The following is a 25,994-nucleotide window of genomic DNA, read 5'->3' on the forward strand; positions in this document are numbered from 1 at the left end:
GATTATACCAAAAGGTGGATGCACATTTAACCCAGGATTATACCAAAAGGAGGATGCGCATTTAAACCAGGATTATACCAAAAGGTGGATGCACATTTACCCCAGGATTATACCAAAAGGTGGATGCACATTTACCCCAGGATTATACCAATAGGTGGATGCACATTTATCCCAGGATTATACCAAAATGTGGATACACATTTAACCCAGGATTATACCAAAAGATGGATGCACATTTACCCCAGGATTATACCAAAAGGTGGTGCACATTTAACCCAGGATTATACCAAAATGTGGATACACATTTAACCCAGGATTATACCAAAAGATGGATGCACATTTAACCCAGGATTATACCAAAAGATGGATGCACATTTACCCCAGGATTATACCAAAAGGTGGATGCACATTTAACCCAGGATTATACCAAAAGGTGGATGCACGTTTAACCCAGGATTATACCAAAAGGTGGATGCACATTTACCCCAGGATTATACCAAAAGGTGGATGCACATTTAACCCAGGATTATACCAAAAGACCACTCCATATTCTACCAATCCAACTGCTCTCTCCCTCCCACTCCATATTCTACCAATCCCACTGCTCTCTCCCTTCCACTCCATACTTCACTCGACCAATCCCACTGCTCTCTCCCTCCCACTCCATATTCTACCAATCCCACTGCTCTCTCCCTCCCACTCCATATTCTACCAATCCCACTGCTCTCTCCCTCCCACTCCATATTCTACCAATCCCACTGCTCTCTCCCTCCCACTCCATATTCTACCAATCCCACTGCTCTCTCCCTCCCACTCCATATTCTACCAATCCCACTGCTCTCTCCCTCCCACTCCATATTCTACCAATCCCACTGCTCTCTCCCTCCCACTCCATACTTCACTCGACCAATCCCACTGCTCTCTCCCTCCCACTCCATATTCTACCAATCCAACTGCTCTCTCCCTCCCACTCCATATTCTACCAATCCCACTGCTCTCTCCCTTCCACTCCATATTTCACTCGACCAATCCCACTGCTCTCTCCCTCCCACTCCATATTCGACCAATCCCACTGCTCTCTCCCTTCCACTCCATACTTCACTCGACCAATCCCACTGCTCTCTCCCTCCCACTCCATATTCTACCAATCCCACTGCTCTCTCCCTTCCACTCCATACTTTACTCGACCAATCCCACTGCTCTCTCCCTCCCACTCCATATTCGATCAATCCCACTGCTCTCTCCCTTCCACTCCATACGTCACTCGACCAATCCCACTGCTCTCTCCCTCCCACTCCATATTCGACCAATCCCACTGCTCTCTCCATTCCACTCCACACTCGACCAATCCCACTGCTCTCTCCCTCCCGCTCCATATTCGACCAATCCCACTGCTCTCTCCCTCCCGCTCCATATTCGACCAATCCCACTGCTCTCTCCCTCCCACTCCATATTCTACCAATCCCACTGCTCTCTCCCTTCCACTCCATACTTCACTCGACCAATCCCACTGCTCTCTCCCTCCCACTCCATATTCTACCAATCCCACTGCTCTCTCCCTCCCACTCCATATTCTACCAATCCCACTGCTCTCTCCCTCCCACTCCATACAGAGAGACTGAGCTGTCGCCCGCAGACAGGGAGACTGAGCGGGACAGGGAGACTGAGCGGGACAGGGAGACTGAGCGGGACAGGGAGACTGAGCGGGACAGGGAGACTGAGCGGGACAGAGAGACTGAGCGGGACAGGGAGACTGAGCGGGACAGGGAGACTGAGCGGGACAGGGAGACGGAGCGGGACAGGGAGACTGAGCGGGACAGGGAGACGGAGCGGGACAGGGAGCCGGAGCGGGACAGGGAGACGGAGCGGGACAGGGAGACGGGGCGGCACAGGGAGACGGAGCTTTTTCACGTGTACTTACTTGTACACGGGTACTTACTTTTTCACGTGACTAATTTTGGGAATGCTCCTCACCGTGAATGGAACATCCATCTTTGGGAATGCTCCTCACCATGAATTGAACATCCATCTTTGGGAATGCTCCTGACGGTGAATGGAACATCCATCTTTGGGAATAAACCAATAAACCAACAAAGCTCGGTCAGGGACTGTCGCCCGCACCTTTGGAGGCAGGATATAGTGCATTATTAATTTATGATATATAATGACGCTCGATTTTGGTGCACTGTTCGTGCCTTCAACCCGTATGACAGCCGCACATGACACTTACAGTTTCAGTGTGCCCGAGGACTACGACTGACGACTGACGTGACGAGTGACGAGTGACTAGCCGAAGGGTGGTTCTTCTTCTTCTTCTTCCTCTTGGGGTCAACTTCCTGGATCTGGAACGGGAAGTGATATTTTTTTCTTTTATTCTTTCCTTTACCCTGTGGATGGTCCATCGATTTTATATATAATTATAAACCGAAGGGTTTTATATATATATATATATATATATATAAGTCCTTAAGGGTCAACGAGATTATTTAAATATCCTTCAAAAAAACAACAACATTTCATTTTATGGCCGTTGAATGTGACGTCACGACAAGGAACGGTGGACGATTTCAAATGCATAAATTCGCTTTTCAGTGATTAATTATTGATTAATTGGTTTGGATTCAAAAGGGTGGAGGCCCGGGTGCCCGGGGCGTCCGCCCGGACGTCTTTAGCGTGAGGCTCATTTTCCGCGGCGCAACACCTGCGGGGGCCCAGGGTCGAGGATTCGAACCTTTGCCGTTTACAGCTCTCGAGTACGCATCGTTGATACGTCATCGTGGCCCGCCTTAGCCCGGTGCACCACGACGCCTCCACCGATTGGAGTTCACTTGGAACATGCATTTAACCCCCATGTGATTGATCTAGTTAGGCAGCTTAGCAATAATTTCTGGGGGAACGACTTTACAAAACTACCATTTTTATTTTCGTGCTTATGGACCAAACTTTTACAAATAACACTGCATGTGATAGTCAGGTGGCTTAGCAACAATTTTTAGGCGTAATGTTACAAGCCGGACAAAAGTCCCAAATTTGGTATGGAGCTTCGTTTGGACCTATCAATTGATTTTAGCCGAGGAGCCATCCTGACCGTTTCAGATTTTCCAAGATGTTGGCCAAAATTCAAAATGCCACCAGCAAAACTGAAATATCATATATCTCTGGCTGTAGAAGTCACAGATAGACAAATGAGGTATCAAATCAGGGGTTTTTGAGGTCAGTGAAACTGATTCAGGGAAAGGTACATTTCATATGTCACTTATTTTCGAGATGACGTCCAAAATCCAATATGGCCACCAAGGAAAATCATACTATAATGCAAGGACTTGAAAAGTTTGTTCGCCTAAGGCTCAGGCATCGAAGGATGGATTAACTTGACACTTTGCACACCTATAGATATCGTTTTAGTGGGGCGGCTTAGCCCAAATATTCAAAAGAATTGTGCATTTTGTGATACAAGCACCAAATTTGGCACACTAGTAGACTATCATATTATGAAAAGATCTGGATATTGGGCCATCTCAGATTCAGAGATTTGATTTTTGCAAGATTTGCAGATTTTGCAAGCTGAGATTGCAACGCCAGGGACGGCCGACTCCTTCCTACGAGCTGCCCACGTCACCCGCACAAGAAGAGCTCATCAAATCACTGCAGCGGCACTGCACATCCTGCAACACCGTGCGTATGAACGCCACTGTATGACATATGCTGATGATGCAGAAGACCTGCCCGAGTTCGAAGACTGGTGTCACCAGAGAGGAGAAGACATTCCCAACTTTCAGTACTGGGCAACTGTGCTGGAACTAGAGATGTTGGTACTGGTCTACGTGCGTTCTCTGCGGCAGGCTTCATTCACGACGTACCTTGATGCCCTGACGGAACTGGTCCCATGGTTCCATGCCTTAGACCACACACACTATGCCAGGTGTGTCCCTGTTCACCTGAGGGACACGGTTGCACTCCCAATGAAGCACCCAGATGTAGCCAGAGAATTCAGGGCTGGCAACTTCACTGTACAGAAGACGAAGAAGGTGTTCTCTTCGATCCCAATCGAATCGAAATCTTGCAAAAATCAAATCTCTGAATCTGAGATGGCCCAATATCCAGATCTTTTCATAATATTGTTACAGACGCGGTTGTGGATGTTGGTCTACCGAGCGGTTTGGTATGACCGCGCCTGCACGTTTACCCGATTATACTCGAACGTTGACTAAGTCGCGCTATGCTAAATCAATGATGGAAAAGGACACAACGGCTGGGATTAAAATGACACGACACCAAGGGTTCAGTTCTCAAGACCTCCGGAGGAGGTTATAATATTGCGGAAGGTCAGATTACAGGAATGAGAGGGACAGCATAGAAAGACAGGCACTTAGACACACTCTTATATTAGCCCCGACAGACGACAGATAAACGGGACAAAACTGACTCACACGGGGATTGATGGCAAGGAAAGCGGGTAGTCGATGGCTCAAGGTGCACTCTTGGCTCAAGGACAGAATCGACCCGCTCCGGTCCAGAGATGCGGGAGGCCTCACTCAGCGCTCGAAGGTCGTGACTTGTCTTCTTCAGTCGGGGGCGCATCTCACGTCACGTCCGGTAAGTGGCTGCGTATATCCGGCGGGGAGTGACACGCCCTCGGCTCGTTAGCTCCGCCCCAGATGGAATCGGCCCGTTGCTTCTCATTGGGTGCGTGCGGGGGGGTTACCGGCTCTGCCCTTGACGAGGGGCTGACAGGGAGCCCCTTCGTGGTAACCCCGTCGGAGCGCATGGTCATGGCGGCTAACCGAGCCGGTGTGAGGACGCACACTCCCCCGCGCCGCGCCGCCCCCATCTCCTCTGTTGTTGTAGTTGTAGTTGTTGTTGTAGTTGTTGTTGTTGTTGTTGTAGTTGTTGTTGTTGTTGTTGTTGTAGTTGTTGTAGTTGTTGTTGTTGTTTCATGGGGAAGATGGGAGGAGGTAAGGGGAGGTCCTAAACTCACTACTGGTGCCATACGATCACATTCTGGTGCAACGAAGAGTCAGAATTAATGGAAACGAGTCCTTAACTGACATAGACTAAGAATAACTAGCAAGATGTCCCATAGTTGTCTACGTGAGATGCGGTGAACCTGGGCACGACATTTAATGGGGGAAAAAGGGGAAGGTCGGTTCTACAGAGTGTTATTTACAGGCAATGGGACTAGGGAATGGGGGATTGGGGATAGTTGGGGAGTATTGGGGAAATAGGGGAGTATTTACAAGCGGATATTGAGGCCAAGTCCCATATCCGCAACATTGCACCCTTCTCTACCCTCGGGGCGTCCCGACCCGATAAATTTTTACCTATTTTAGTGTGGCACTCAGATGTAGTTCCCTCTACTATTAACTCTACCCTGAGTGCGACAGTTTTACAGATATTCACAAATGAGTAAATATGTCCCCCTGCGACGTTGCACCCTTCTCCTCACAGAAACACACCCACAGGATAACCGAATCCGGAAAGAATTCGCAAACTAAACATACAGCCGGTAGGGAGCATTATTTACACAAGACTACGCTGATATTTACACTACGATCCAGGACCTGTTTTTGGAGGAACACATGCAGATGTTATGCATAGAGAGAGCACGCATGCCAGCATCGATACACCAACCCACGAGTGCTCTGTGGCCTTATGGCCTTTAATAATGTGCAGAGCACCCCTTCCAAGCATCAAAAGCACCACCCCATAACACAGTCAGCACCATCCGGTGCACCAATAAAGTGTTTATAAATCACCGGTGGTGTCGCAGCCGGCCGATGTTCTGCCGCTGGTCTTGCCTTCGTGTGGTGCACTTGGTGTTCTTGCCTCTTTCAAAAAAATAAAGAAAGGCGCCAACCGCGTCCATTTCTGTATTGTGGCCGTCAGGGGGCCAACTATAAGTGGTTCACCTTGTATGGCATAGGTGCCACGTTGACCCATAGGTCCATCCACGGGTGGTGCTTGGCCGCAAAAGAACTGCGGTCCATTGTGGGTGGCCACCAACATTGCGGTCCATATGGTGTATCGATCCAGGCAGCAAGCAGCGAAAGTGCAGGCCCACAACTGCGTAGCCAGCACCTCTCTCTCCTCTCTCTCTACCCCAAAGCCAGATCCTCAGAGGTGGGAGACAAAAGAAGCAGACAAGTGAGTAAGGTGGTAAGGGCGCAAAAGTGCACGCAATGTAAGGTAATGCACACTGGGGGCACATGGGAACCAGGTGAGACAGGTACGTTCCTACCGTACGCCCCCCCCCCCCCCCCACCAGGTAACCTACATGGCCCCTCCCTTACCCCTTACTGTATCCACAAAACACAACACTACCCATAAACATCTACTTTACAAATCAACAAACGTCCCTACTGTCTTCCCCGTTCCTCCCATATACCAAATTCGTCTTCTCTCCCTCTTAACCAATCAAATTTGCCATTTTCAACTCATCAAAATTTGCCATTACCAATTCATCATCAGTCCCTCCTAGGGAGGGAGAGATGGAATCACCCCAATGTCTCATCCACGTCGTGATGCGTCTCACCAATCCACACAGCAATTCTCATTTCCTGCACACAGAACAAAGAAAACACAGGTGTGGAGTCATCATCATCACCACAGGTAAGTGGCTGCGTATGGTGCGACAGGTTCATCAATCCTAACTATTTCCTAAATGACTTTAACAACTTTACACTACCCGGGGTCTTTCTCCGGCCAAACCATTGGCCCTCTTACACTATGGGTTCTAAAAACCAATTCCCATTGGCCAAACTGTGGTGCTTTTCAATTTGGGGTCTCACTCCCCCGATTCATCTCCCGGTGCCCTCGCACAATTTCTGGGCTGTGGCGTGTACCTCTCCCAGTGGGTCTACCCACCTGCACACCTCCACCACTGCAGTTGCCTCCGAGCTTACCTGCTCCTTACCCTAACCTAACTACCTGGGGAAGGCCCTCTGGCGCTCTCCCCACTCGGTGCCCTCTCTGGCACTGGGCTGCCCGATCCACACCCGGGATCCTCAGGCACCCACTCACAACTATCGGCTCCCAGAGCCCACCTGCGGCCTCACCTGGCCGACATCCTCACAGTGGTGGAGTGCCCAACCAACTACACACACTAACAGGCTACACGCCCAGCCATTTCCACAACACTAATGCACCCATCCAAATACCATTCTGTCACCCGCACCACAGATGCCAATATCCAACCACAATTTACCTATACCCTCTACCTAACACTTACACTACCCGCCCCGGGTACTCGTGAAAGGGGTCCACTCTTCCCCCATCCACACCTTCGCACCATGCACACCACTCCGTACCAATTACTCCAACTCTCTCCACACACCTTTACTTGCACACCTGTGCTCTCACACCTGGTGCCACCTGCACCCTTCTCTCCCCAAGCGCATTCGCGCTGATCCACAACACTCACTACTCACACACTGCTCCACACACCTGTCCAGTTGCACACCTGTGCAATCACACCTGTTCAATTCTCACACAGCATCATCTCACCTAACTACTCCCCTCTGAAACTTGCGCTTCCCAGTCGTCCCTTTAAACTATTGCGCTCCCACGTCATTATCATCCACACTAATCTACCTGCGTCCCCACTACAGGTATCAGTCACTAACTAAACTTAACGTCACCTAATGTCATCTTCGCTAGATCCCTACAATATAACCTAACCCACCCGGGCTAGTTTTCACTGCCATCAACCCCATAAGCTATTGCGCATTTGCCCCCACCTATGGGAAGGGTGGCAGGGATGCCAGCCTTACCCACCGGGCCCATCGCTCACTACCAATTTCGCACATCAAATTTCAACAAATTAAAAATTTGCCAATCACTACCCATCATCTGCCAATCACTACTGCCAATCCCTTGCCAATCATCAAATTTTGTTTTTCTCTAATTTTGGGTCCAAAACACTAACCTCATCACCCAGTCTACTCACTAATGCCTCTCGATGCGCCAATTCCTGTCCAAAGCCCGGCTTCGTAAAGCCAAGCCATGAATGCGGGTTGTTCTGCGCCAGCGGCTGGATGCGTCCGGCATTCGGGGCAGGGACGGGGGCTTACCCGGGCCGAGATCCCACGCACCATCTCGGCGTGGAGCCATCCAATGTCCCGATCTCGACCTGCCGGAATGCCTCAACAAAAAGTGGTCGCCATGACGACCCTTTCTATCGGGCTGCCCGCTCCGCCTAGTGGAGCACGGACGCGGCCGTTCAAAGCGAGGCCCAGCACGCACCGAGGGCCCGATTCGGCTAAAAGTCGACCTAAACTCTACCCCGTCTAACGTCGATGCTTCACCTGGACGCTTACACCCCGCGGCCCGTTCCTTGCTCACACATCCAGCCGTTTCCATGCTCCTCGTACCTTTCCTTACACACCTCGGTACACCCATTCCACTCACAGCCTTGGTCACACACCTGACCACCGAACACTTTGGCACACATTCGTTGGTCGCACACCTCACCAACACACCTCTTCGCGCCCCCTCCTCTGTGACAATCACAGGTGTGCTCTCATTCGCACACCCAACCACGTGCCTCACTACCAATTCCAGCGTGCATTCCCACTCACGCTCTACCATTCCAGATGTGCATCCTTCCATCCCAGGTGTACATCCTCGCTCACCTGTCACAACCAACTCACTCTCCTTGTCACTCTCACTACTCTCACCTCCATTCTTGACAGCGCACTCACCCTTACTCTTGACAGCGCACTCTTTCCTCATGCACCTGTCCGTCACACACCTTTCTCGCGCACACTCTCCCGTTACACCCTCTGTAACACTCACCACACCGCGCTTCCATGTGCTCCCTCGCACATGCGCTACGACCGACTCATTCTCGCCAGCACACTCACTCCTTGGCACGCACTTTTTCCTCACACACCCCAGAGTCGGACTTTCTCGCACACCTCCTTTTTCGCACACCAGACCTGTCGCACACTTCACCAACGGCCTCTCACGAACACCCGGGTCTATCTCGACCCCCAAGCTTCTTAAATCCCCTGGCGCATCATACGCACGACCATATTGGTCACCACTTACACCGGGTCCTCTTCCTTTTCGCTTCTTCTCCATCACCTGCGAATCCCTCATCCGGTTAATGAGCACATCATCACGATCCAAACACAGACTTTGGACCAATTCTTTTATCTCCTCTTTTATCTCCTTCTTATCCTCTCTCCGTCGCTTCTTAATTTCGCTCACCCCTTCTTCCACTTCTTCTAATTTCTGCTTCACCTCTTTTATTCCCCGGTACGTCTCCTCAAGCTCGTCCTCTAAGGCTACCTTGACCGTTTCCAGGTGCGTCCTCACCTGCCGGTCCTTCGTCTCCATTACCTCTACCACCTCGTCCAACCTCGCTGTCAGTCCCTCACGTACCATCTGACATTCCCTCTTTGTCGCTATTAAGTCGTTTTTTATGTCGTTTTGTGTCGCTTTTAAACCTCCTAATACCGCAGTGTTCCTTTGAACCTGCTCCGTTAGTCCTTTTTGTCCCTCCGTCAGCTGTTCCACCTCCTGCGTCAGGTCCTCTATGCCCCCTTGTAACTTTACAGTCCCCTTTCTCACCTCCTTCTCCATGTGCTCCTTACAGTGCCTCACCTCCTCGCGCACTCCTCCGACCTCCTCACTCACTCCTCTTCTGATCTCCTCTCCCATCACTTGCATCTCCTGCCCAGATGCCACCCTCATCTGCTCCATTTCCTCCCTGTGAGCATCCAGTTTAGTTTCTACCCCCATTCTGACCCCCTCTATCTGCTGCTCCATTTGTTTAACTTCCCTTTCCGCTTGGTCCCTCATGTCCCTCAATTTGCCTTCCATACTGTTTTCTAACCCTATTAACCCATTTCTCACCTCTTTTATCCCGTTGTCTAACCCCTCAAAATTATTGTCTAACTTCCCAAATTTCTTGTCTAACTCCTTAAAATTATTGTCTAACCCCTCTCCGGTACCCCTCGCTTCGTCCCTCATTACCCCTATTTTGCCCTCCAATCGCTCACCCTGAGCATCCATCCGGTTCCCCATTACCCCCAATTGCTCATTCTGAGCCTCCATCCGGTTCCCCATTTGTCCCATACTGCTTTTCAAACCTCTAATTTGGTCTCCCAATTGCTCACCCATTTGTTCCATAAGGGCCCTCATTTGCAGGAGGAAAAGGTTCGAATCCACCAGGGGCGCTGCCACGGTCGCGGGCGCGGTGACCAGCGAGGCGCCATTTTGCGCCCCCGCAACGTCGGGCGCAACGACGCTATTTTGTGCGTCTGCTACCCTCGCTGCTTCGCACTCCTCGCGTCCCTCAATTTGGTCCTGGACCGACCCTGCCTCACTCTCCCCTACCGGACCCCAGCTGTCTTGATCCGCCATAGCGCGACTTTCAAAATTCGGGTTTTTATTTCCGTAAAACAAATCAAATTTCGTCGTTATAATTTCGAGCGCGGGAAACGCGCTCCGGATCGAATTCTACCTCCCAACACCAATTGTTACCCTAGTGGTACAATTGGTGTTCCAAAATTTGGGCCTAATAAATTTAGTCCCAGGTTCGAATCCGACACTCCTGACACCAATTGTTACAGACGCGGTTGTGGATGTTGGTCTACCGAGCGGTTTGGTATGACCGCGCCTGCACGTTTACCCGATTATACTCGAACGTTGACTAAGTCGCGCTATGCTAAATCAATGATGGAAAAGGACACAACGGCTGGGATTAAAATGACACGACACCAAGGGTTCAGTTCTCAAGACCTCCGGAAGAGGTTATAATATTGCGGAAGGTCAGATTACAGGAATGAGAGGGACAGCATAGAAAGACAGGCACTTAGACACACTCTTATATTAGCCCCGACAGACGACAGATAAACGGGACAAAACTGACTCACACGGGGATTGATGGCAAGGAAAGCGGGTAGTCGATGGCTCAAGGTGCACTCTTGGCTCAAGGACAGAATCGACCCGCTCCGGTCCAGAGATGCGGGAGGCCTCACTCAGCGCTCGAAGGTCGTGACTTGTCTTCTTCAGTCGGGGGCGCATCTCACGTCACGTCCGGTAAGTGGCTGCGTATATCCGGCGGGGAGTGACACGCCCTCAGCTCGTTAGCTCCGCCCCAGATGGAATCGGCCCGTTGCTTCTCATTGGGTGCGTGCGGGGGGGTTACCGGCTCCGCCCTTGACGAGGGGCTGACAGGGAGCCCCTTCGTGGTAACCCCGTCGGAGCGCATGGTCATGGCGGCTAACCGAGCCGGTGTGAGGACGCACACTCCCCCGCGCCGCGCCGCCCCCATCTCCACTGTTGTTGTAGTTGTAGTTGTAGTTGTTGTTGTTGTAGTTGTTGTTGTAGTTGTTGTAGTTGTTGTTGTTGTTTCATGGGGAAGATGGGAGGAGGTAAGGGGAGGTCCTAAACTCACTACTGGTGCCATACGATCACAATTTCGTGCAACGAAGAGTCAGAATTAATGGAAACGAGTCCTTAACTGACATAGACTAAGAATAACTAGCAAGATGTCCTATAGTTGTCTACGTGAGATGCGGTGAACCTGGGCACGACATTTAATGGGGGAAAAAGGGGTAGGTCGGTTCTACAGAGTGTTATTTACAGGCAATGGGACTAGGGAATGGGGGATTGGGGATAGTTGGGGAGTATTGGGGAAATAGGGGAGTATTTACAAGCGGATATTGAGGCCAAGTCCCATATCTGCAACAATATGATAGTCTACTAGTGTACCAAATTTGGTGCTTGTATCACAAAATGCACAACAGGTTTGCTATGCTGCTACACTATAAGATATATTACTTTTTCGTTTGATGACAGTCGTCACAAAAACGTCAACAATGATGCCGACATATATTTCTTCGTTTTTATTTCATTCAACATTAGCCGGAAGTAAAATATGTTTCAGGAAATTACCGAGAGATATTTCTTCGTTTTTTTTATTAGTTATGTGCGCATACACTTTAAATAGGTTTATTTGAAATCTTTAATTTTCCACAATATAATTTACTTGCCATTTATCATTTGATGATTACGAGACACTTCCTCTTGAGGATAGTGACAATTCATGCGCTGCGTGGAAACTTCTATTTCCAAAATGAATGAGACGATCGATGAAGAATGCACACTTGAACAGGATGTAGCAAGAAAGCGAATGAGACGGGCGAACGAGTGCGTCGACGAACGTCAATGCAAACTTGCGGGGTCACCCGTGGGAATCCCACGGGCATGGATGTGTGTGACATTTCGACATATTGAGTTAGATGCTGCACATTCATTTTTACAAAATGGTTACTGGCAAGTCATCAGATCCAGAAATGGTGTAATGAACACAATTTATTTACGCGCAAGCAAGAAAGCAAGACGGCCCGATTTCCGATTCCGACGGGCGAGACGGGCCGACGGGCGAGACGGGCCGATTTGGAGCAAGAAAAAGAACGAGACGGGAGAAAAACGAGAGAAACGAGACGGGGAAAGCCGATTGGAGAGGCGAGTGAGGAGCGATGGGAGAGGCGAGTGAGGAGCGATGGGAGAGGCGAGTGAGGAGCGATTGGAGAGGCGAGTGAGGAGCGATTGGAGAGGCGAGTGAGGAGCGATTGGAGAGGCGAGTGAGGAGCGATTGGAGAGGCGAGTGAGGAGCGATTGGAGAGGAGAGTGAGGGTTTGGAGAGGAGAGGTGTGTGAGGGATTGGAGAGGTGAGGGATTGGAGAGGAGAGGAATGTGAGGGATTGGAGAGGAGAGGAGTGCTAGGTGGAGAGAGGAGAGTGTCAGGTGGAGAGAGGAGAGTGTCAGGTGGAGAGAGGAGAGTGTCAGGTGGAGAGAGGAGAGTGTCAGGTGGAGAGGAGTGAGGGGCCACATATTATGTGAAAGAAATAAATTGTGTTCATTGCACCATTTCTGGATCTGATGAATTGCCAGTAACCATTTTGAATGTGCAGCATCTAACTCAATATGTCGAAATGTCCCACGGGTGACCCCACTATATTTCTTCGTTTTTATTTCATTCAACATTATTATCCGGAAGTAAAGGTTCACATGTTCATTTCACGTGTGCAAAAACAAACTCCATTTCACGTGTGCATGGACATGAAACACAGACGGGAAATTGCTAAGAGATATTTCGTTCGAAGCAATTCTACACCGCCCAAATAAAATATTTCACCGATACACCGAGCGAATTTCAGCGAATTTCAGCGAATTTCACCGAGTTTCAGGAAATTACCCAGAGATATTTCTTCGTTTTTATTTCATTAGTTACTAGCAGAAGTACTCAGCGTTGCCGGCCGGGGGAAGGGGGAAGGGCACGTACACTTTAAACATGTATATACATGTGGGATGTGGGATATATACATGTGGGACGTGTGTGTGTGTGCGTGTGCGCGTGTGTGTGTGTGTGTGTGTGTGTGTGTGTGTGTGTGTGTGTGTGTATGTGTGTGTGGGGGTGTACATGTGTGTATGTGTATATGTGTATGTGTGTGCATGTGTGTCGGTGTACATGTGTGTGTACACATGTGTATGTGTGTGTATATATGTGTCTATGTGTATATATGTGTGTGTCTGTATGTGTGTATATATATATATATATATATATATATATATATATATATATATATATATATATGTGTGTGGGTGTACATGTGTGTGTACGTGTGTGTGTATGTATGTATATGTGTATGCATGTGTGTGTGTATGTGTATGCATGTGTGTGTGTGTGTCTGTGTGTGTGTATGTGTATATGTGTATGTGTCTGTGTGTGTATATGTGTATGTGTGTGTATCCATATGTGTATGTGTATATGTGTGTATGTGTATATGCATGTGTCGGTGTACATGTGTGTGTACGTGTGCGTGCATGTGTGTGTGTGTGTGTATGTGTATGTGTGTATATATATGTGTGTGTATGTGTATGTGTATATGTGTGTCGGTGTACGTGTGTGTGTGTGTGTGTGTGTGTGTGTGTGTGTGTGTGTGTGTGTGTGTGTGTGTGTGTGTGTGTGTGTGTGTGTTAATAAGAGAGAGACCGAATTGTGAGATACAGAAATGAAAAAACGAGGTGTGTGTGTGTGTGTGTGTGTGTGTGTGTGTGTTATTGTGAAACAGGTGCAGCATCCAACTCAATATGTCGAAATGTCACACACGTCCATGCCCGTGGGATTCCCACGGGTGACCCCACTAGTATATATATACTAGCTTGGCTCGGCTCGCCGAGTGTCGTTACTGAGGAACAGGCTCTTATTTTAGCTGAGGATAATGACTGCACCTGAGTTGCTGTGTTGTCATGATTTACACCAATCATAATACAAACAATTATTTTGCACAAATGTATTTGTTGTGTTTGTGATATTACATTTTTATAGGCAATTTCGGTTGAATGTTTTTTTTCAAGAAATAACCCCTCAGCACATACATCGGGGAGGGGTAGTTGCAGACTGGAAGTTTGGGACGATTACACCTCACCACCACGTCATTTAAAACACCTCACCACCACATAATTTAAAACACCTCACCACCACATAATTTGAAACACCTCACTCCCACCTAATTTAAACACCTCATCACCAAGTAATTTAAAACACGTCACCACCACGTAATTCAAAAAACCTCACCACCACATCATTCAAAACACCTCACCACCATGTAATTCAAAACACCTCACCCCCACGTCATTCAAAACACCTCACCACCACGTAATTCAAAAGCCCTCACGACCACGTAATTCAAAACACCTCACCACCACATAATTAAAAACACCTCATCCACATGTAATTCAAAACACATCACGTAATTCAAAACCCCTCACGACCACGTAATTCAAAACACCTCACCACCACATCATTAAAAACACCTCATCCACATGTAATTCAAAACACCTCATCACCACGTAATTCAAAACACCTCACCCCCACGTAATTTAAAACATCTCACCCCCACCTAATTCAAAACACCTCACCCCCACCTAATTCAAAACACCTCACCCCCACCTAATTCAAAACACCTCACCCCCACCTAATTCAAAACACCTCACCACCACGTTATTCAAAACCCCTCACGACCACGTAATTTAGAAGACCTCACCATCACATAATTAAAAACACCTCAATACCAAGTCATTCAAAACACCTCACCACCACCTAATTTAAAACACCTCACCACCAACTAATTCAAAACACCTCACCACCAACTAATTCAAAACACCTCACCACCACGTAATTCAAAACCCCTCACGACCACGTAATTCAAAAGACCTCACCACCACATAATTAAAAACACCTCAATACCAAGTCATTCAAAACACCTCACCACCACCTAATTTAAAACACCTCACCACCAACTAATTCAAAACACCTCACCACCACGTAATTCAAAACCTCTCACGACCACGTAATTCAAAAGACCTCACCACCACATAATTAAAAACACCTCAATACCAAGTCATTCAAAACACCTCACCACCACCACCTAATTTAAAACACCTCACCACCAACTAATTCAAAACACCTCACCACCACGTAATTAAACACACCTCACCACCAAGTAATTAAAAACACCTCACCAGTCACCACCACTTAATTCAAAACACCTCACCACCAAGTAATTAAAAACACCTCACCAGTCACCACCACGTAATTCAAAACACCTCACCACCACATAATTCAAAACACCTCACCACCACGTAATTCAAAACACCTCACCACCACATGATTCAAAACCACCACCACGTTATTAAAAACACTTCACAACCACGGAAACAAAAGTTTCAGGGAGTAGTTCAGTGACAACACAGATACTGCCCAGATATGTAGATATATAAATCGATGACCAAGTGTGCCTGAGTTGCTGTTTTGTCATGGTGGACACCAATCATAACAAACAATTATTTTGCATAAATGTTTTTGTCATATACGTGATATTACATTTCATAAACAATTGAAGTTGAATACTTAAGTTGAAAAAATACATCTTTTTCAATTTTTGTTTTTCAACAAAAGTTGTTTTTTCAAAAAATTTCAAAACAAAGACCCTTGAAGACACACACAGGAGAGATAGGTTCATACCCGAAGTTTCGTACGATTTTACAAAAGTTTGAGGTAGTAATTCAGTGACAAGACAAGACAAGTGACAAGACACTGCACAGATATATTTATAGATATGCTGTGTGTGTATATATATATATATATATATATATATATATATATATATATATATATATATATATATATATATATATACAGGGGGCTGCAAAAGTAGGTATACAGTAAGGATTATACCAGTATTACCAGTATTATAATAGTTTTGAGGGATTTTGAGGGAAATAGTTTTGAGGGACATTTGAGGGATTAATATGTTTATTATTGATATGTTTATTATTGATATGTTATTATTGATATGCTTGTATAATCAATAAAATACGTTTTGTGCGCACGTTTTTTTTCTTCATAACTGTATACCTACTTTTGCAGCCCCCTGTATGTATGTATATATATATATATATATATATATATATATATATATATATATATATATATATATATATATATATATTGTTACTGATCGCGGTTTAAGATGTTAGTTACCGAGCAGTTTGGTATTGCCGCGACCTAACAGGATCCCTGACTCACCCGATTCACCCAGGACTTTGGCCGGATGGCACCACAGCTAGTCAATAGGGAAAAGACAAAGGCGACACGGATGTGAAGAAGAAGAAGCAGAAGACAAAAAGGTTGGAAATACCACTAAATTTATTCCTACTATTTACATGCTCAAAGTAACCAAGGAGAAGGAAAGATAATAAAATAATATACAGAAGGATTAGAGACACAGTGCAATTATTAACTTATACAGCTTAATTAACCCAGGACAGAACAAACAAAAGACACTGACTCAAGCGGGGAATTGCAGTAATGGCAGGATGTGGATGGCTGGAGGGAGAGGGAGGTCCAAGGGGGTCCCGCAGCACAACCGGCGCGTTTAGCAGCCGCCGTTCAGGCCAGGCCCCACGCTGCTGTTTTGGCTGCTGTTTACGTCGCGTGCTTTGCCAGGCCTTGTCCCACTCGTCTGGTCCAAACCCTCAACTCTTTCTTGTTTCTCTCACTCCTCACCACCGACTCCTCACCGCAACCAACTGACCACCGACTCCTTACCACCGCAACCAACGCAACCACTGACCCTCCTCTGGCAACCGACTCAGACCAACTCCTTGTGACCAACTCAAAGTGCATCTCCGACCAACTCACTGTGACCACTTCCGTTTGCGCCTTTTATAGCGCCTCCAGCGATTACGCCGCCGGCGTTTTGGACACGCCCATCGGGGTGCTCACCTCGGCCCTGGTTGGTCGCGCGACCCTCGGGCTCCGCCCTGGATGACGACGGGCGGGCGCGCCCCTCCTCCCCTCTGACGAGGTGGAGACACGCCTTTCTTCTCCGACTCAAAGCACATGGTCAATGGCGGTTATTGGAGGGGAGGTGATTGGGAATCGAGGGCTCAGCAGTGACGAGAGGGGATGTAATATGGAAATGGAGGTTTTGGGGATGGGAAGGAAAGGGAGATTTTGGGGATGGGAAGGAAAGGGGATCTATTCTCTTTCACTGGTGCAATGGAGTATTTCAATTAATGGAAGACACAGCCTTACACTAATACACATAATAAGGATATAACTGTCAAAAAAGATATATCGTGTCCTGCATGTATGTTTTATGGACTAACTACGGGAACGCCCTTTGACCTTTATACAACCACAAACGGAGGGAGGAGGGGTGATATTTTACAACAACCTTTTACAACAACATTTTACCACAACAATAAATAAAAAAAAACATTCTCATATCCACAACAATATATATATATATATATATATATATATATATATATATATATATATATATATATATATATATATATATATATATATAAAAGATAGATAAAATATGTTGACATAAATCGAATAGCGTGGATCGGGATGCTGTGCTTGCCTCACTATACATCGCTGCAGAGGCACAAGTTTGTTTGAACTTAGGATAATGACTATATGAGTTGTTGTGTCGTCATGATTTAAGCCAATGATAATGCAAACATTTCTTCTGCTCAAATTTATTTGTAATATCAGTGATGTTACATCTTTATAAGCAATTTAAGTTCAGGATAGTGATAACACTTCACTGTAAACAATACAACAACATGTCGCAGTTCTTGGAAGGTGAGGCAACTGCTTGATAGCGAAACGAATATTGTCAGGGTGGCCAACGCGTCATGATCCTACATACAGTTGACCATATGTGAAGACCGGTTGTTCTAGCCACAAGCACACCCTAGACAAACTCTGCCCCTGACTCTTGTTTATGGTCATGGCAAAGGCAATTCTCACTGGGAACTGACGTCGTTGCCAATGGAATGGGAAAATCCCATCTGTAGGTTGAAGAGTGATGCGAGGGATAAACACACTGCGACCTGCATTGTCACCATTAGCAATAATAGCCTTTAGGAGGCGGCCACAGATAACTTCTTTCACGATTAACCGTGTCCCATTTAATTGCAGAGTCCTGGCTTCGCGTTGAGGTTGCGGAGCAAGATTAACGGCATGCCATCCTTGAGTGAGAGTTGATGAGGTGGCATTCCGGCAATGTTAAGGGAATTGAGATATTCAGTTGGCAAACGTGTGGCATCGTCATCATCATCATCATTTACCGTCTTGTCTGCACTTTGACAAAGTGTTGGTGTTCCAGGAAATGTATCTGACATGACCTCGTTGATGGTATCCACCAATGTGTTATTTGGTGCTAATATTGCACGATCTGCCATCCACTTATGATCTGTGTGGTGTCGGTGAAAGTCAGGAAAGACCCAGTCAATGACTTCACTCATGGATCTACTTGATTGTTTCACGTGAGGTGCTGTCAATTTGCATGCACATTTCCTCTGGTATTTCAATGCATGCCTCATTGTTGTAGGGTAGCTGTCCGTTGCCAAGTTGTAGTAGCCAACGATCAAACTCCCTCGATTTTTTATAATGTCCAATGTCCATTCATAAGCACACGCATATTCTCGGTAAGGTGGAATATCTTGAAATGTTGCCACAACACAGAGAATATTTCAGAGAGGCATTGACAATCTGGGCACGTGATCCATGTTTAATAACAGGAAGCACCTGTCTAAAGTGTCCAGCAGAGAACTATTACTTTTCCCCCAAAAGGTATGTCTTGGTTGGTGATGTCTCGTAATGTACGGTGGTCAAGTGCCTCAAGTAGGTGCCTGTGACTCATTGGAGCCTCGTCCCATACAATAAGGTTTGCTCTACGAATTAGGTCAGCAAGAACACTTTGGTGAGATATCGATATTGATAATGTTGTTGAGTCAGTGACCATGATGGGGGCTTTGAACCTGGAATGAAATGTACGTCCACCCAGCAGAAGTGTAGCCGCAATACCACTTGAGGCAACAGCTAGAGAAACATTCATTTTGTCACTGTGCAGGGTGTGTGCAGCAGCTAGCAGAGTGTTCAGTGTATAGGTTTTACCTGTCCCACCTCTTGCATCCAGGAAGATAGCCAATGGTTCCTTTTTCTGTAAAGCAACTATAACAGTGTCATATACATATACCTCACGTTGAGAGGGTAGAAGTGCATTTGGGCCATGCAAGCGTTGGTTTACAATGTTTCTCAAAGTTTTAAAATCATAAGCAAGTTCAAATTCCTCCTGAATAATCATTGGCAGTTGTGGTTGTGCAATATTTCCATTGATTGCTTGCACTGTTGCACGCAAATCATTTGTGACATTTGGCAGATGAAACTCAGAAAGTTGTCTGTCGTGGTGTTGAAGGCGATGCTCAACGTCCAGCGATACCATTGCACGCAGGAGTTGATGATCAGCTTGCTTATTGAGGAACCCGAGGAAGAAAGTCATCCCACCAGTGCATATGGTGATGGTCGAAGACCATAACTGGGTCAGCAGGGTTTCAAAAGAGTAGAGTAGGAGGGTCACAAAGAGCTCCCTGATTTGTGGGCACATTTGTATTGCTTCTGCAATCTGCATCTGTCAATGCAAAATGCCATTCTCCATCATTTTGAAGGAGACCAAGCGTCTCACACATGCACTTTGGAAAGTTTCATGGCACTGACCATTAATAGTCCTCTACTTCCTTCTACATTTATTTCCATCACTCTTCTCAACCAGTCACTTTCATCCTTCCTCAACACATGACCAAACCATCTCAACCTGTTTCTCTTCACAGCATCAATCACAGGCTCTATTCCCATCATCTTTCGCAATTCATCATTTGTCTTCCTCTCTCTCAACGATACTCTGCACATCCACCGAACCATTCCCATTTACACCCTTTCCAGCCTTCGTTGCTGCTCTACGTTCATTACCTATGTCTCGCTCCCATAAATCATAACACTTATCACACATGCAGCATACACCTTTCCCTTCAGCTTCAACGACACTACCCTCCTCATCAGCACGCCACTCAGTTCCCGAAACTTCTTCCATGCACATCTCACTCTAGCAACCGTTGCTGAGTCTGATCCACCTTCTACATTCAACATGTCTCCGAGGTAGCAAAATGTTTTCACTCCCCCTTCCTCTTCATTAACGGTATGGACCTCAAACATCCGGGGCCTTCGCTCAAACTTGACTGATCTCTCCATACAGGTTGCTTCTGACAAACCAGACGTGATCTGCTTAACAGAAACTTTCCTACCTCATGGTGTCTCTGATTCCTTGGTATCTATCCCAGGTTATTCGCACCTCCAGGAAGGTTAGACCTGAGCCATGTCCTGGAGGTGGGGTTGCTATCTTTATAAAAAAAACTCTTCCTCACTCGCCCTGCACTGCCCTCTCTCCACCTCACCCCCAGGAATACCTTTGGCTACGGCTTCCCCTTCGCTCCCACCTTTTGTTCATATGTGTGTTGTGCCGTCCACCAAACAGTGATGACTCCATATACATCTCGCTGTCTGATAATATGGACCAACTTCTATCTACCCATCCCAACTCTCTCTTCCTCATATGTGGTGATTTCAATTGTCACCATGCCAGTTGGCTGGGTGTGGGTACCTCTATCACAAGCCATGGCTCCTCAGCAAAGGACTTCTGCGACTCACTGGGACTCACGGTCTGGCACCACCCTCTGCTCACCAAACTCTCCTCCTTTGGTATCCATGGAAATCTCCACGCATGGCTGGCGGACTTCCTCTCTAGTCGTAGTCAACGTGTGGCCCTGAATGGGTTTATCTCATCTCCTCTTCCTGTTCAGGCTGGAGTTCCCCAAGGCAGTGTTCTGGGCCCTGTGCGTTTTCTGGTCTTCATCAATGATCTCTCTGACTCTCTTGGAAAATCCTCTCTATCTCTTTGCTGATGACTCTACTCTCTGCCACTCCATACCTATTCCTTCAGATAGGCAGGCAGCAGCCTCCTCACTCTCTGCAGACCTCGACAAAATCACAGACTGGGCAAACAAGTGGAACATTTCAATCCTGAAAAATCTCACACTATCACTATGTCTCTTCGAAAAGACCGTCCGGACAACCCTCCCATGTACTTTGTCAACAAACTTCTCCACGACGTTATGTCACTCAAGCTTTTGGGTCTCACTATCTGCCATGATCTTTCCTGGGAAAACCACATTTCAAATCTGGCCTCCAAAGCCAGCCGCCGACTGGGCATCCTCCGTCGTGCGAAGTCCTTCCTTGGCACACCTGAGCTCCTCACCACATACAAGGCTTTCATCTGCAGCTCAATGGAATACTACACTCCCCTCTGGGCTGGTGCTCCTGCCTCACACCTAGCTCGTCTTCACGCGGTTGAAACCAAAGCGTTCAGAATCATTGGAATCTCCCGCGATGAAGCTAACTCCAAGGGCCATTCACTCACTCACCGCCGGCAGGTTGGTGGTCTTTCCGTCTTCTACCGACTCCTCTCCGGCCTTGCCCTCCCAGCTGTCTCTGGGCTCTGTCCCCCAAATATTCCTGCAGGTCGCACAAGATCTGCCTGCAACCCTCTTATGGTTAAACTGCCAAAATCAAGACTCTGCTCACCTTCACTCCTTCATTCCTCTTTTCTCCTGCCTCTGGAACAAACTCCCTCACTCTCTTCAATCCCACTCCTCCCTCCAGGTCTTTAAAACAGCTGTTCACCACCATCTCTTATCTTCCCCCATCCAAAACCTTGATCTTTTCTACCCCTGCTAATTTCACCCCAAATCCACTTTTTTGAAATACCAACTTCTGTGCTGGAAGTCCTTGGTGTACTTGTGTTTTATACTTCTCCCACCCCCCCCCCCCTTCCCACGCCTCCTCCCCCCAAGCCCTCTCCCTCCCACACATCTCCCGATGTCCCTGCTCTCAAATGTTGTGTTTGTGTGCTTCCCCTTCTCTCCCCATCTTGTCTACTGCTCCCTCTTTTTATATATTTTGTTTGTTAGATTTGTTTGTGAAATAAATGTTAGCTCTTTCACAAGCCTCGATTCTGTAAACAAAAAAACAAACCCCCACCCCCCCCAAAAAAAACCCTCCTTTACGTTCTGAGCCAGCACCTCCATCACAGCTACAAATAGTAGTGACCTTAGTACCGACCCCTGATGCGCTCCCACCTTCACCTCAAACTCACCACTGTTCCCATCCTTCATCCTTACAGCTGTACGCGCTCTTTTGTACATTGCCATCACTACTCTGATCAACCATTCCTCCACTCCTAACTTCCTCAATGCCCGTGTCAATACTTCGTGTGGAACCCTATCGAATGCTTCCTCCAGATCAACAAACCCAAGAAACAGCTTCTTCCTCTTCTCCATGTACTTCTCCTGCAACTGCCTCACAATAAAAAGCGCGTCTGTCGTTCCTCTTCCTGGCATAAATCCAAAACTGCATTTCGTCGATCTGCACTTTCTTCCTTATCCTCCTCTCCAACACCCTTTCCAATACCTTCATTCCATGCTCCAATAACTTTATCGCTCGGTACGAGCCACACTCCAGAGGGTCACCTTTCCCCTTGTATAGAGGGACGAGGGTACTCAGTTCCCAATCCACTGGAATGCGGCCTTCTTTCACCACCAGATTACAGATCTCTGTCATTCTCTTCACACCCCAACTTCCTGCTGCCTTCAACACATCTCCCACAACTCCCGTCAGCCCTCCTGCTTTTCTACTCTTCATTGCTTTTATCGCTTCCTCAACTTCCTTCTCAGTTATCTTCTCTGCCGGTCCTAAAACTGGGTTACTCTCTATGTTGCCATGCCATTCATTCTCTGCATTCAACAGCATTTCCATACATCTCTTCCGTCTTCCTTTAATTCCATCTGGGTCCACAACGATTTGTCCCAAGCAACTCACCCCCATCACATCACACCTCTCTTTCGCTATCTGCTTTGCAATCCTGAATACCGCTCTCTGACCCTCTTCCGAATCCAAGCGTTCTCCGAACATTTTCCTGCATGCCTCCTGTGCCTTTGCTACCTCTTTCTTTGCAGCCTTCTTGGCTGCCTTATAGCCTTTGCTACCTCTTTCTTTGCAGCCTTCTTGACTGCCTTATAACTTTCATGCTCTGCTTTTTCTGCTCCCGTACCCTTCGCCTTCTGCCACTCCTTGAACTTCTTCCTCTTCTCGTCAATCCTCTTTCCAACTTCATCATCCCACCACCATGTTCCCAAGTGCCTCGGTGGTCCTTTTGTCCATCCACATACCTCACCACCGGCTCCCAACAGACTATCTTTCATTGACATCCAATCACTTTCAAGCTCAACCACATCAGCCTCTACCCTACTCAGCCTCTCTTTTAATGCCTCCCTTACTGGCACCTCTTTCAACCTCCACACCTTCATTCTCGGTTGGTACTTCACCCGCCGAGCTCTCCTCGCACCTTTCACCCTCATGTCGCAGACAACCAAGTGGTGCTGTGAAACAGCCTCCTCCCCCGGGATCACCTTTGTGTCCCGGAGGTGCCCCATATCTCGCCTACGCACCATCAGGTAGTCAACGGTTGTCGTCGATCCACCTGAGTGTTGTGGAAAACCAATCAGGTCCACACAACTTTAGTCCAACTTCTGGTTTAATTCCATTTAGATCATGACATCATCCTGTAATGCAGGAAATGCAATAAGCATAAGATATGGCATCACATGGGACCATTCATAACATTCAATGTAAGCAATGTAAGCAAGCTGAATATTCTATGCTGGCGTACCGTTAGCGAGTCTACCAGATGTAACGTGTCACAGGAGAAGTCTCGGAGCACCGTCCGCAGCAGCGGGTCTTATAGTCGCGCCCCTAGCGGTGTCAACCAGGGTCGGGTGACGAAGGGTGTAACGCCAAGTCGTCGGGCCCTGGTAGACTCGGTGAGGGGAGGGTCGGTAGACTTTCGGCGATGGGAGCGTCGGGAGAGTCCATAGTCTCATAGATGGGTTCGATCGGTTCGTCCGATCTAAATATCTCTAATTCTGGGAGATTTAATCTATCTCTAATTCTGGGGGATTTAATCGATCTCTAATTCTGGGGTATTTAATCTACCTCTAATTATGTGGGATTTAATCTTTCTCTAATTCTGGGGGATTTAATCTATCTGCAATTCTGGGGGATTTAATCTATCTCTAATTCTGGAGGATTTAATCTATCTCTAATTCTGGGGTAATTAATCTTTCTCTAATTGCAGGGGAATGAATCTATTTCTAATTCTGGGGGATTTAATCTATCTCTAATTCTGGGAGATTTAATCTATCTCTAATTCTGAGGGATTTAATCTATCTCTAATTCTGGGGGATTTAATCTATCTCTAATTCTGGGGAATTTAATCTATCTCTAATTCTGGGGGATTTAATCGATCTCTAATTCTGGGGGATTTAATCTTTCTCTAATTATGTGGGATTTAATCTTTCTCTAATTCTGGGGGATTTAATCTATCTCTAATTCTGGGGGATTTAATCTGTCTCTAATTCTGGGGGATTTAATCTATCTGTAATTCTGGGGGATTTAATCTATCTCTAGTTGCGGGGGAATGAATCTATCTCTAATTCTGGGGGATGTAATCTATCTCTAATTGTGGGGGAATTCATCTTTCTCTAATTCTAGGGGATTTAATCTGTCTCTAATTCTGAGGGAATTAATCTATCTCTAATTTTGGGGGAATTAATTCTGGGGGATTTAATCTATCTCTAATTCTGGGGGATTTAATCTGGGGGATTTAATTCTGGAGGATTTAATCTATCTCTAATTTTGGGGGATTTAATCTATCTCTAATTTTGGGGGATTTAATCTATCTCTAATTGTGGGGGAATGAATCTATCTCTAATTCGGGGGCATTTAATCTATGTCTAATTGTGGGGGAATTAATCTTTCACTAATTCTGGGGATTTAATCTGTCTCTAATTCTGGAGGATTTAATATTTCTCTAATTCTGGGGGATTTCGTCTCTCTAATTCTGGGGGATTTCATCTATCTCTACTTCTGGGGAATTTAATCTTTCTCTAATTCTGGGGGGATTGAATCTTTCTCTAATTCTGGGGGCTTTAGTCTTTCTCTAATTCTGGGGGATTTAATCTTTCTTTAATTCTGGGGGATTTAATATATCTATAATTGTGGGGGAATTAATTCTGGGGGATTTAATCTATCTCTAATTCTGGGGGATTTAATCTGGGGGATTTAATTCTGGGGGATTTAATATATCTCTAATTCTGGGAGATTTAATCTATCTCTAATTCTGGGGTAATTAATCTTTCTCTAATTATGTGGGATTTAATCTTTCTCTAATTCTGGGGGATTTAATCTAACTCTAATTCTGGGAGATTTAATCTATGTCTAATTCTGGGGGATTTAATCTGGGGGATTTAATTCTGGGGGATTTAATCTATCTCTAATTCTGGGGGATTTAATCTTTCTCTAATTCTGGGTGATTTAATCTATCTCTCCTTCTGGGGAATTTAATCTTTCTCTAATTCTGGGGGGATTGAATCTTTCTCTAATTCTGGGGGATTTAGTCTTTCTCTAATTCTGGGGTATTTAATCTTTCTTTAATTCTGGGGGA

The 25,994-nt window shown here is 46.7% G+C and overlaps 1 protein-coding gene across 9 annotated transcripts in view; it reads right to left on the reverse strand.

Moving 5' to 3' along the window:
• Nucleotides 1-25,994, reverse strand: part of LOC137418586 (uncharacterized) — a 156,580-nt gene that overhangs the window by 117,341 nt on the left and 13,245 nt on the right. For 7 of the 9 annotated variants that reach the window (XR_013621101.1, XR_013621104.1, XR_013621102.1 and 4 more), the window contains one exon: nucleotides 2,231-2,342. Coding sequence is in view for 2 of the 9 variants with exons in the window: in XM_078766818.1 (XP_078622944.1) it covers nucleotides 2,231-2,342 (112 nt within the window). In the remaining 7 variants the exon portion in view is untranslated. Of the gene's footprint in view, nucleotides 1-2,230; nucleotides 2,343-17,900; nucleotides 20,013-23,793; nucleotides 24,055-25,994 lie in introns of those variants that run through there. The other 2 variants (XM_078766817.1, XR_013621105.1) reach the window with 2 other exon arrangements.

The sequence above is a fragment of the Myxine glutinosa genome, chromosome 12 (genome assembly GCF_964187855.1).
Source record: "Myxine glutinosa chromosome 12, kmMyxGlut1.1, whole genome shotgun sequence".
NCBI lineage: Eukaryota > Metazoa > Chordata > Myxini > Myxiniformes > Myxinidae > Myxine > Myxine glutinosa.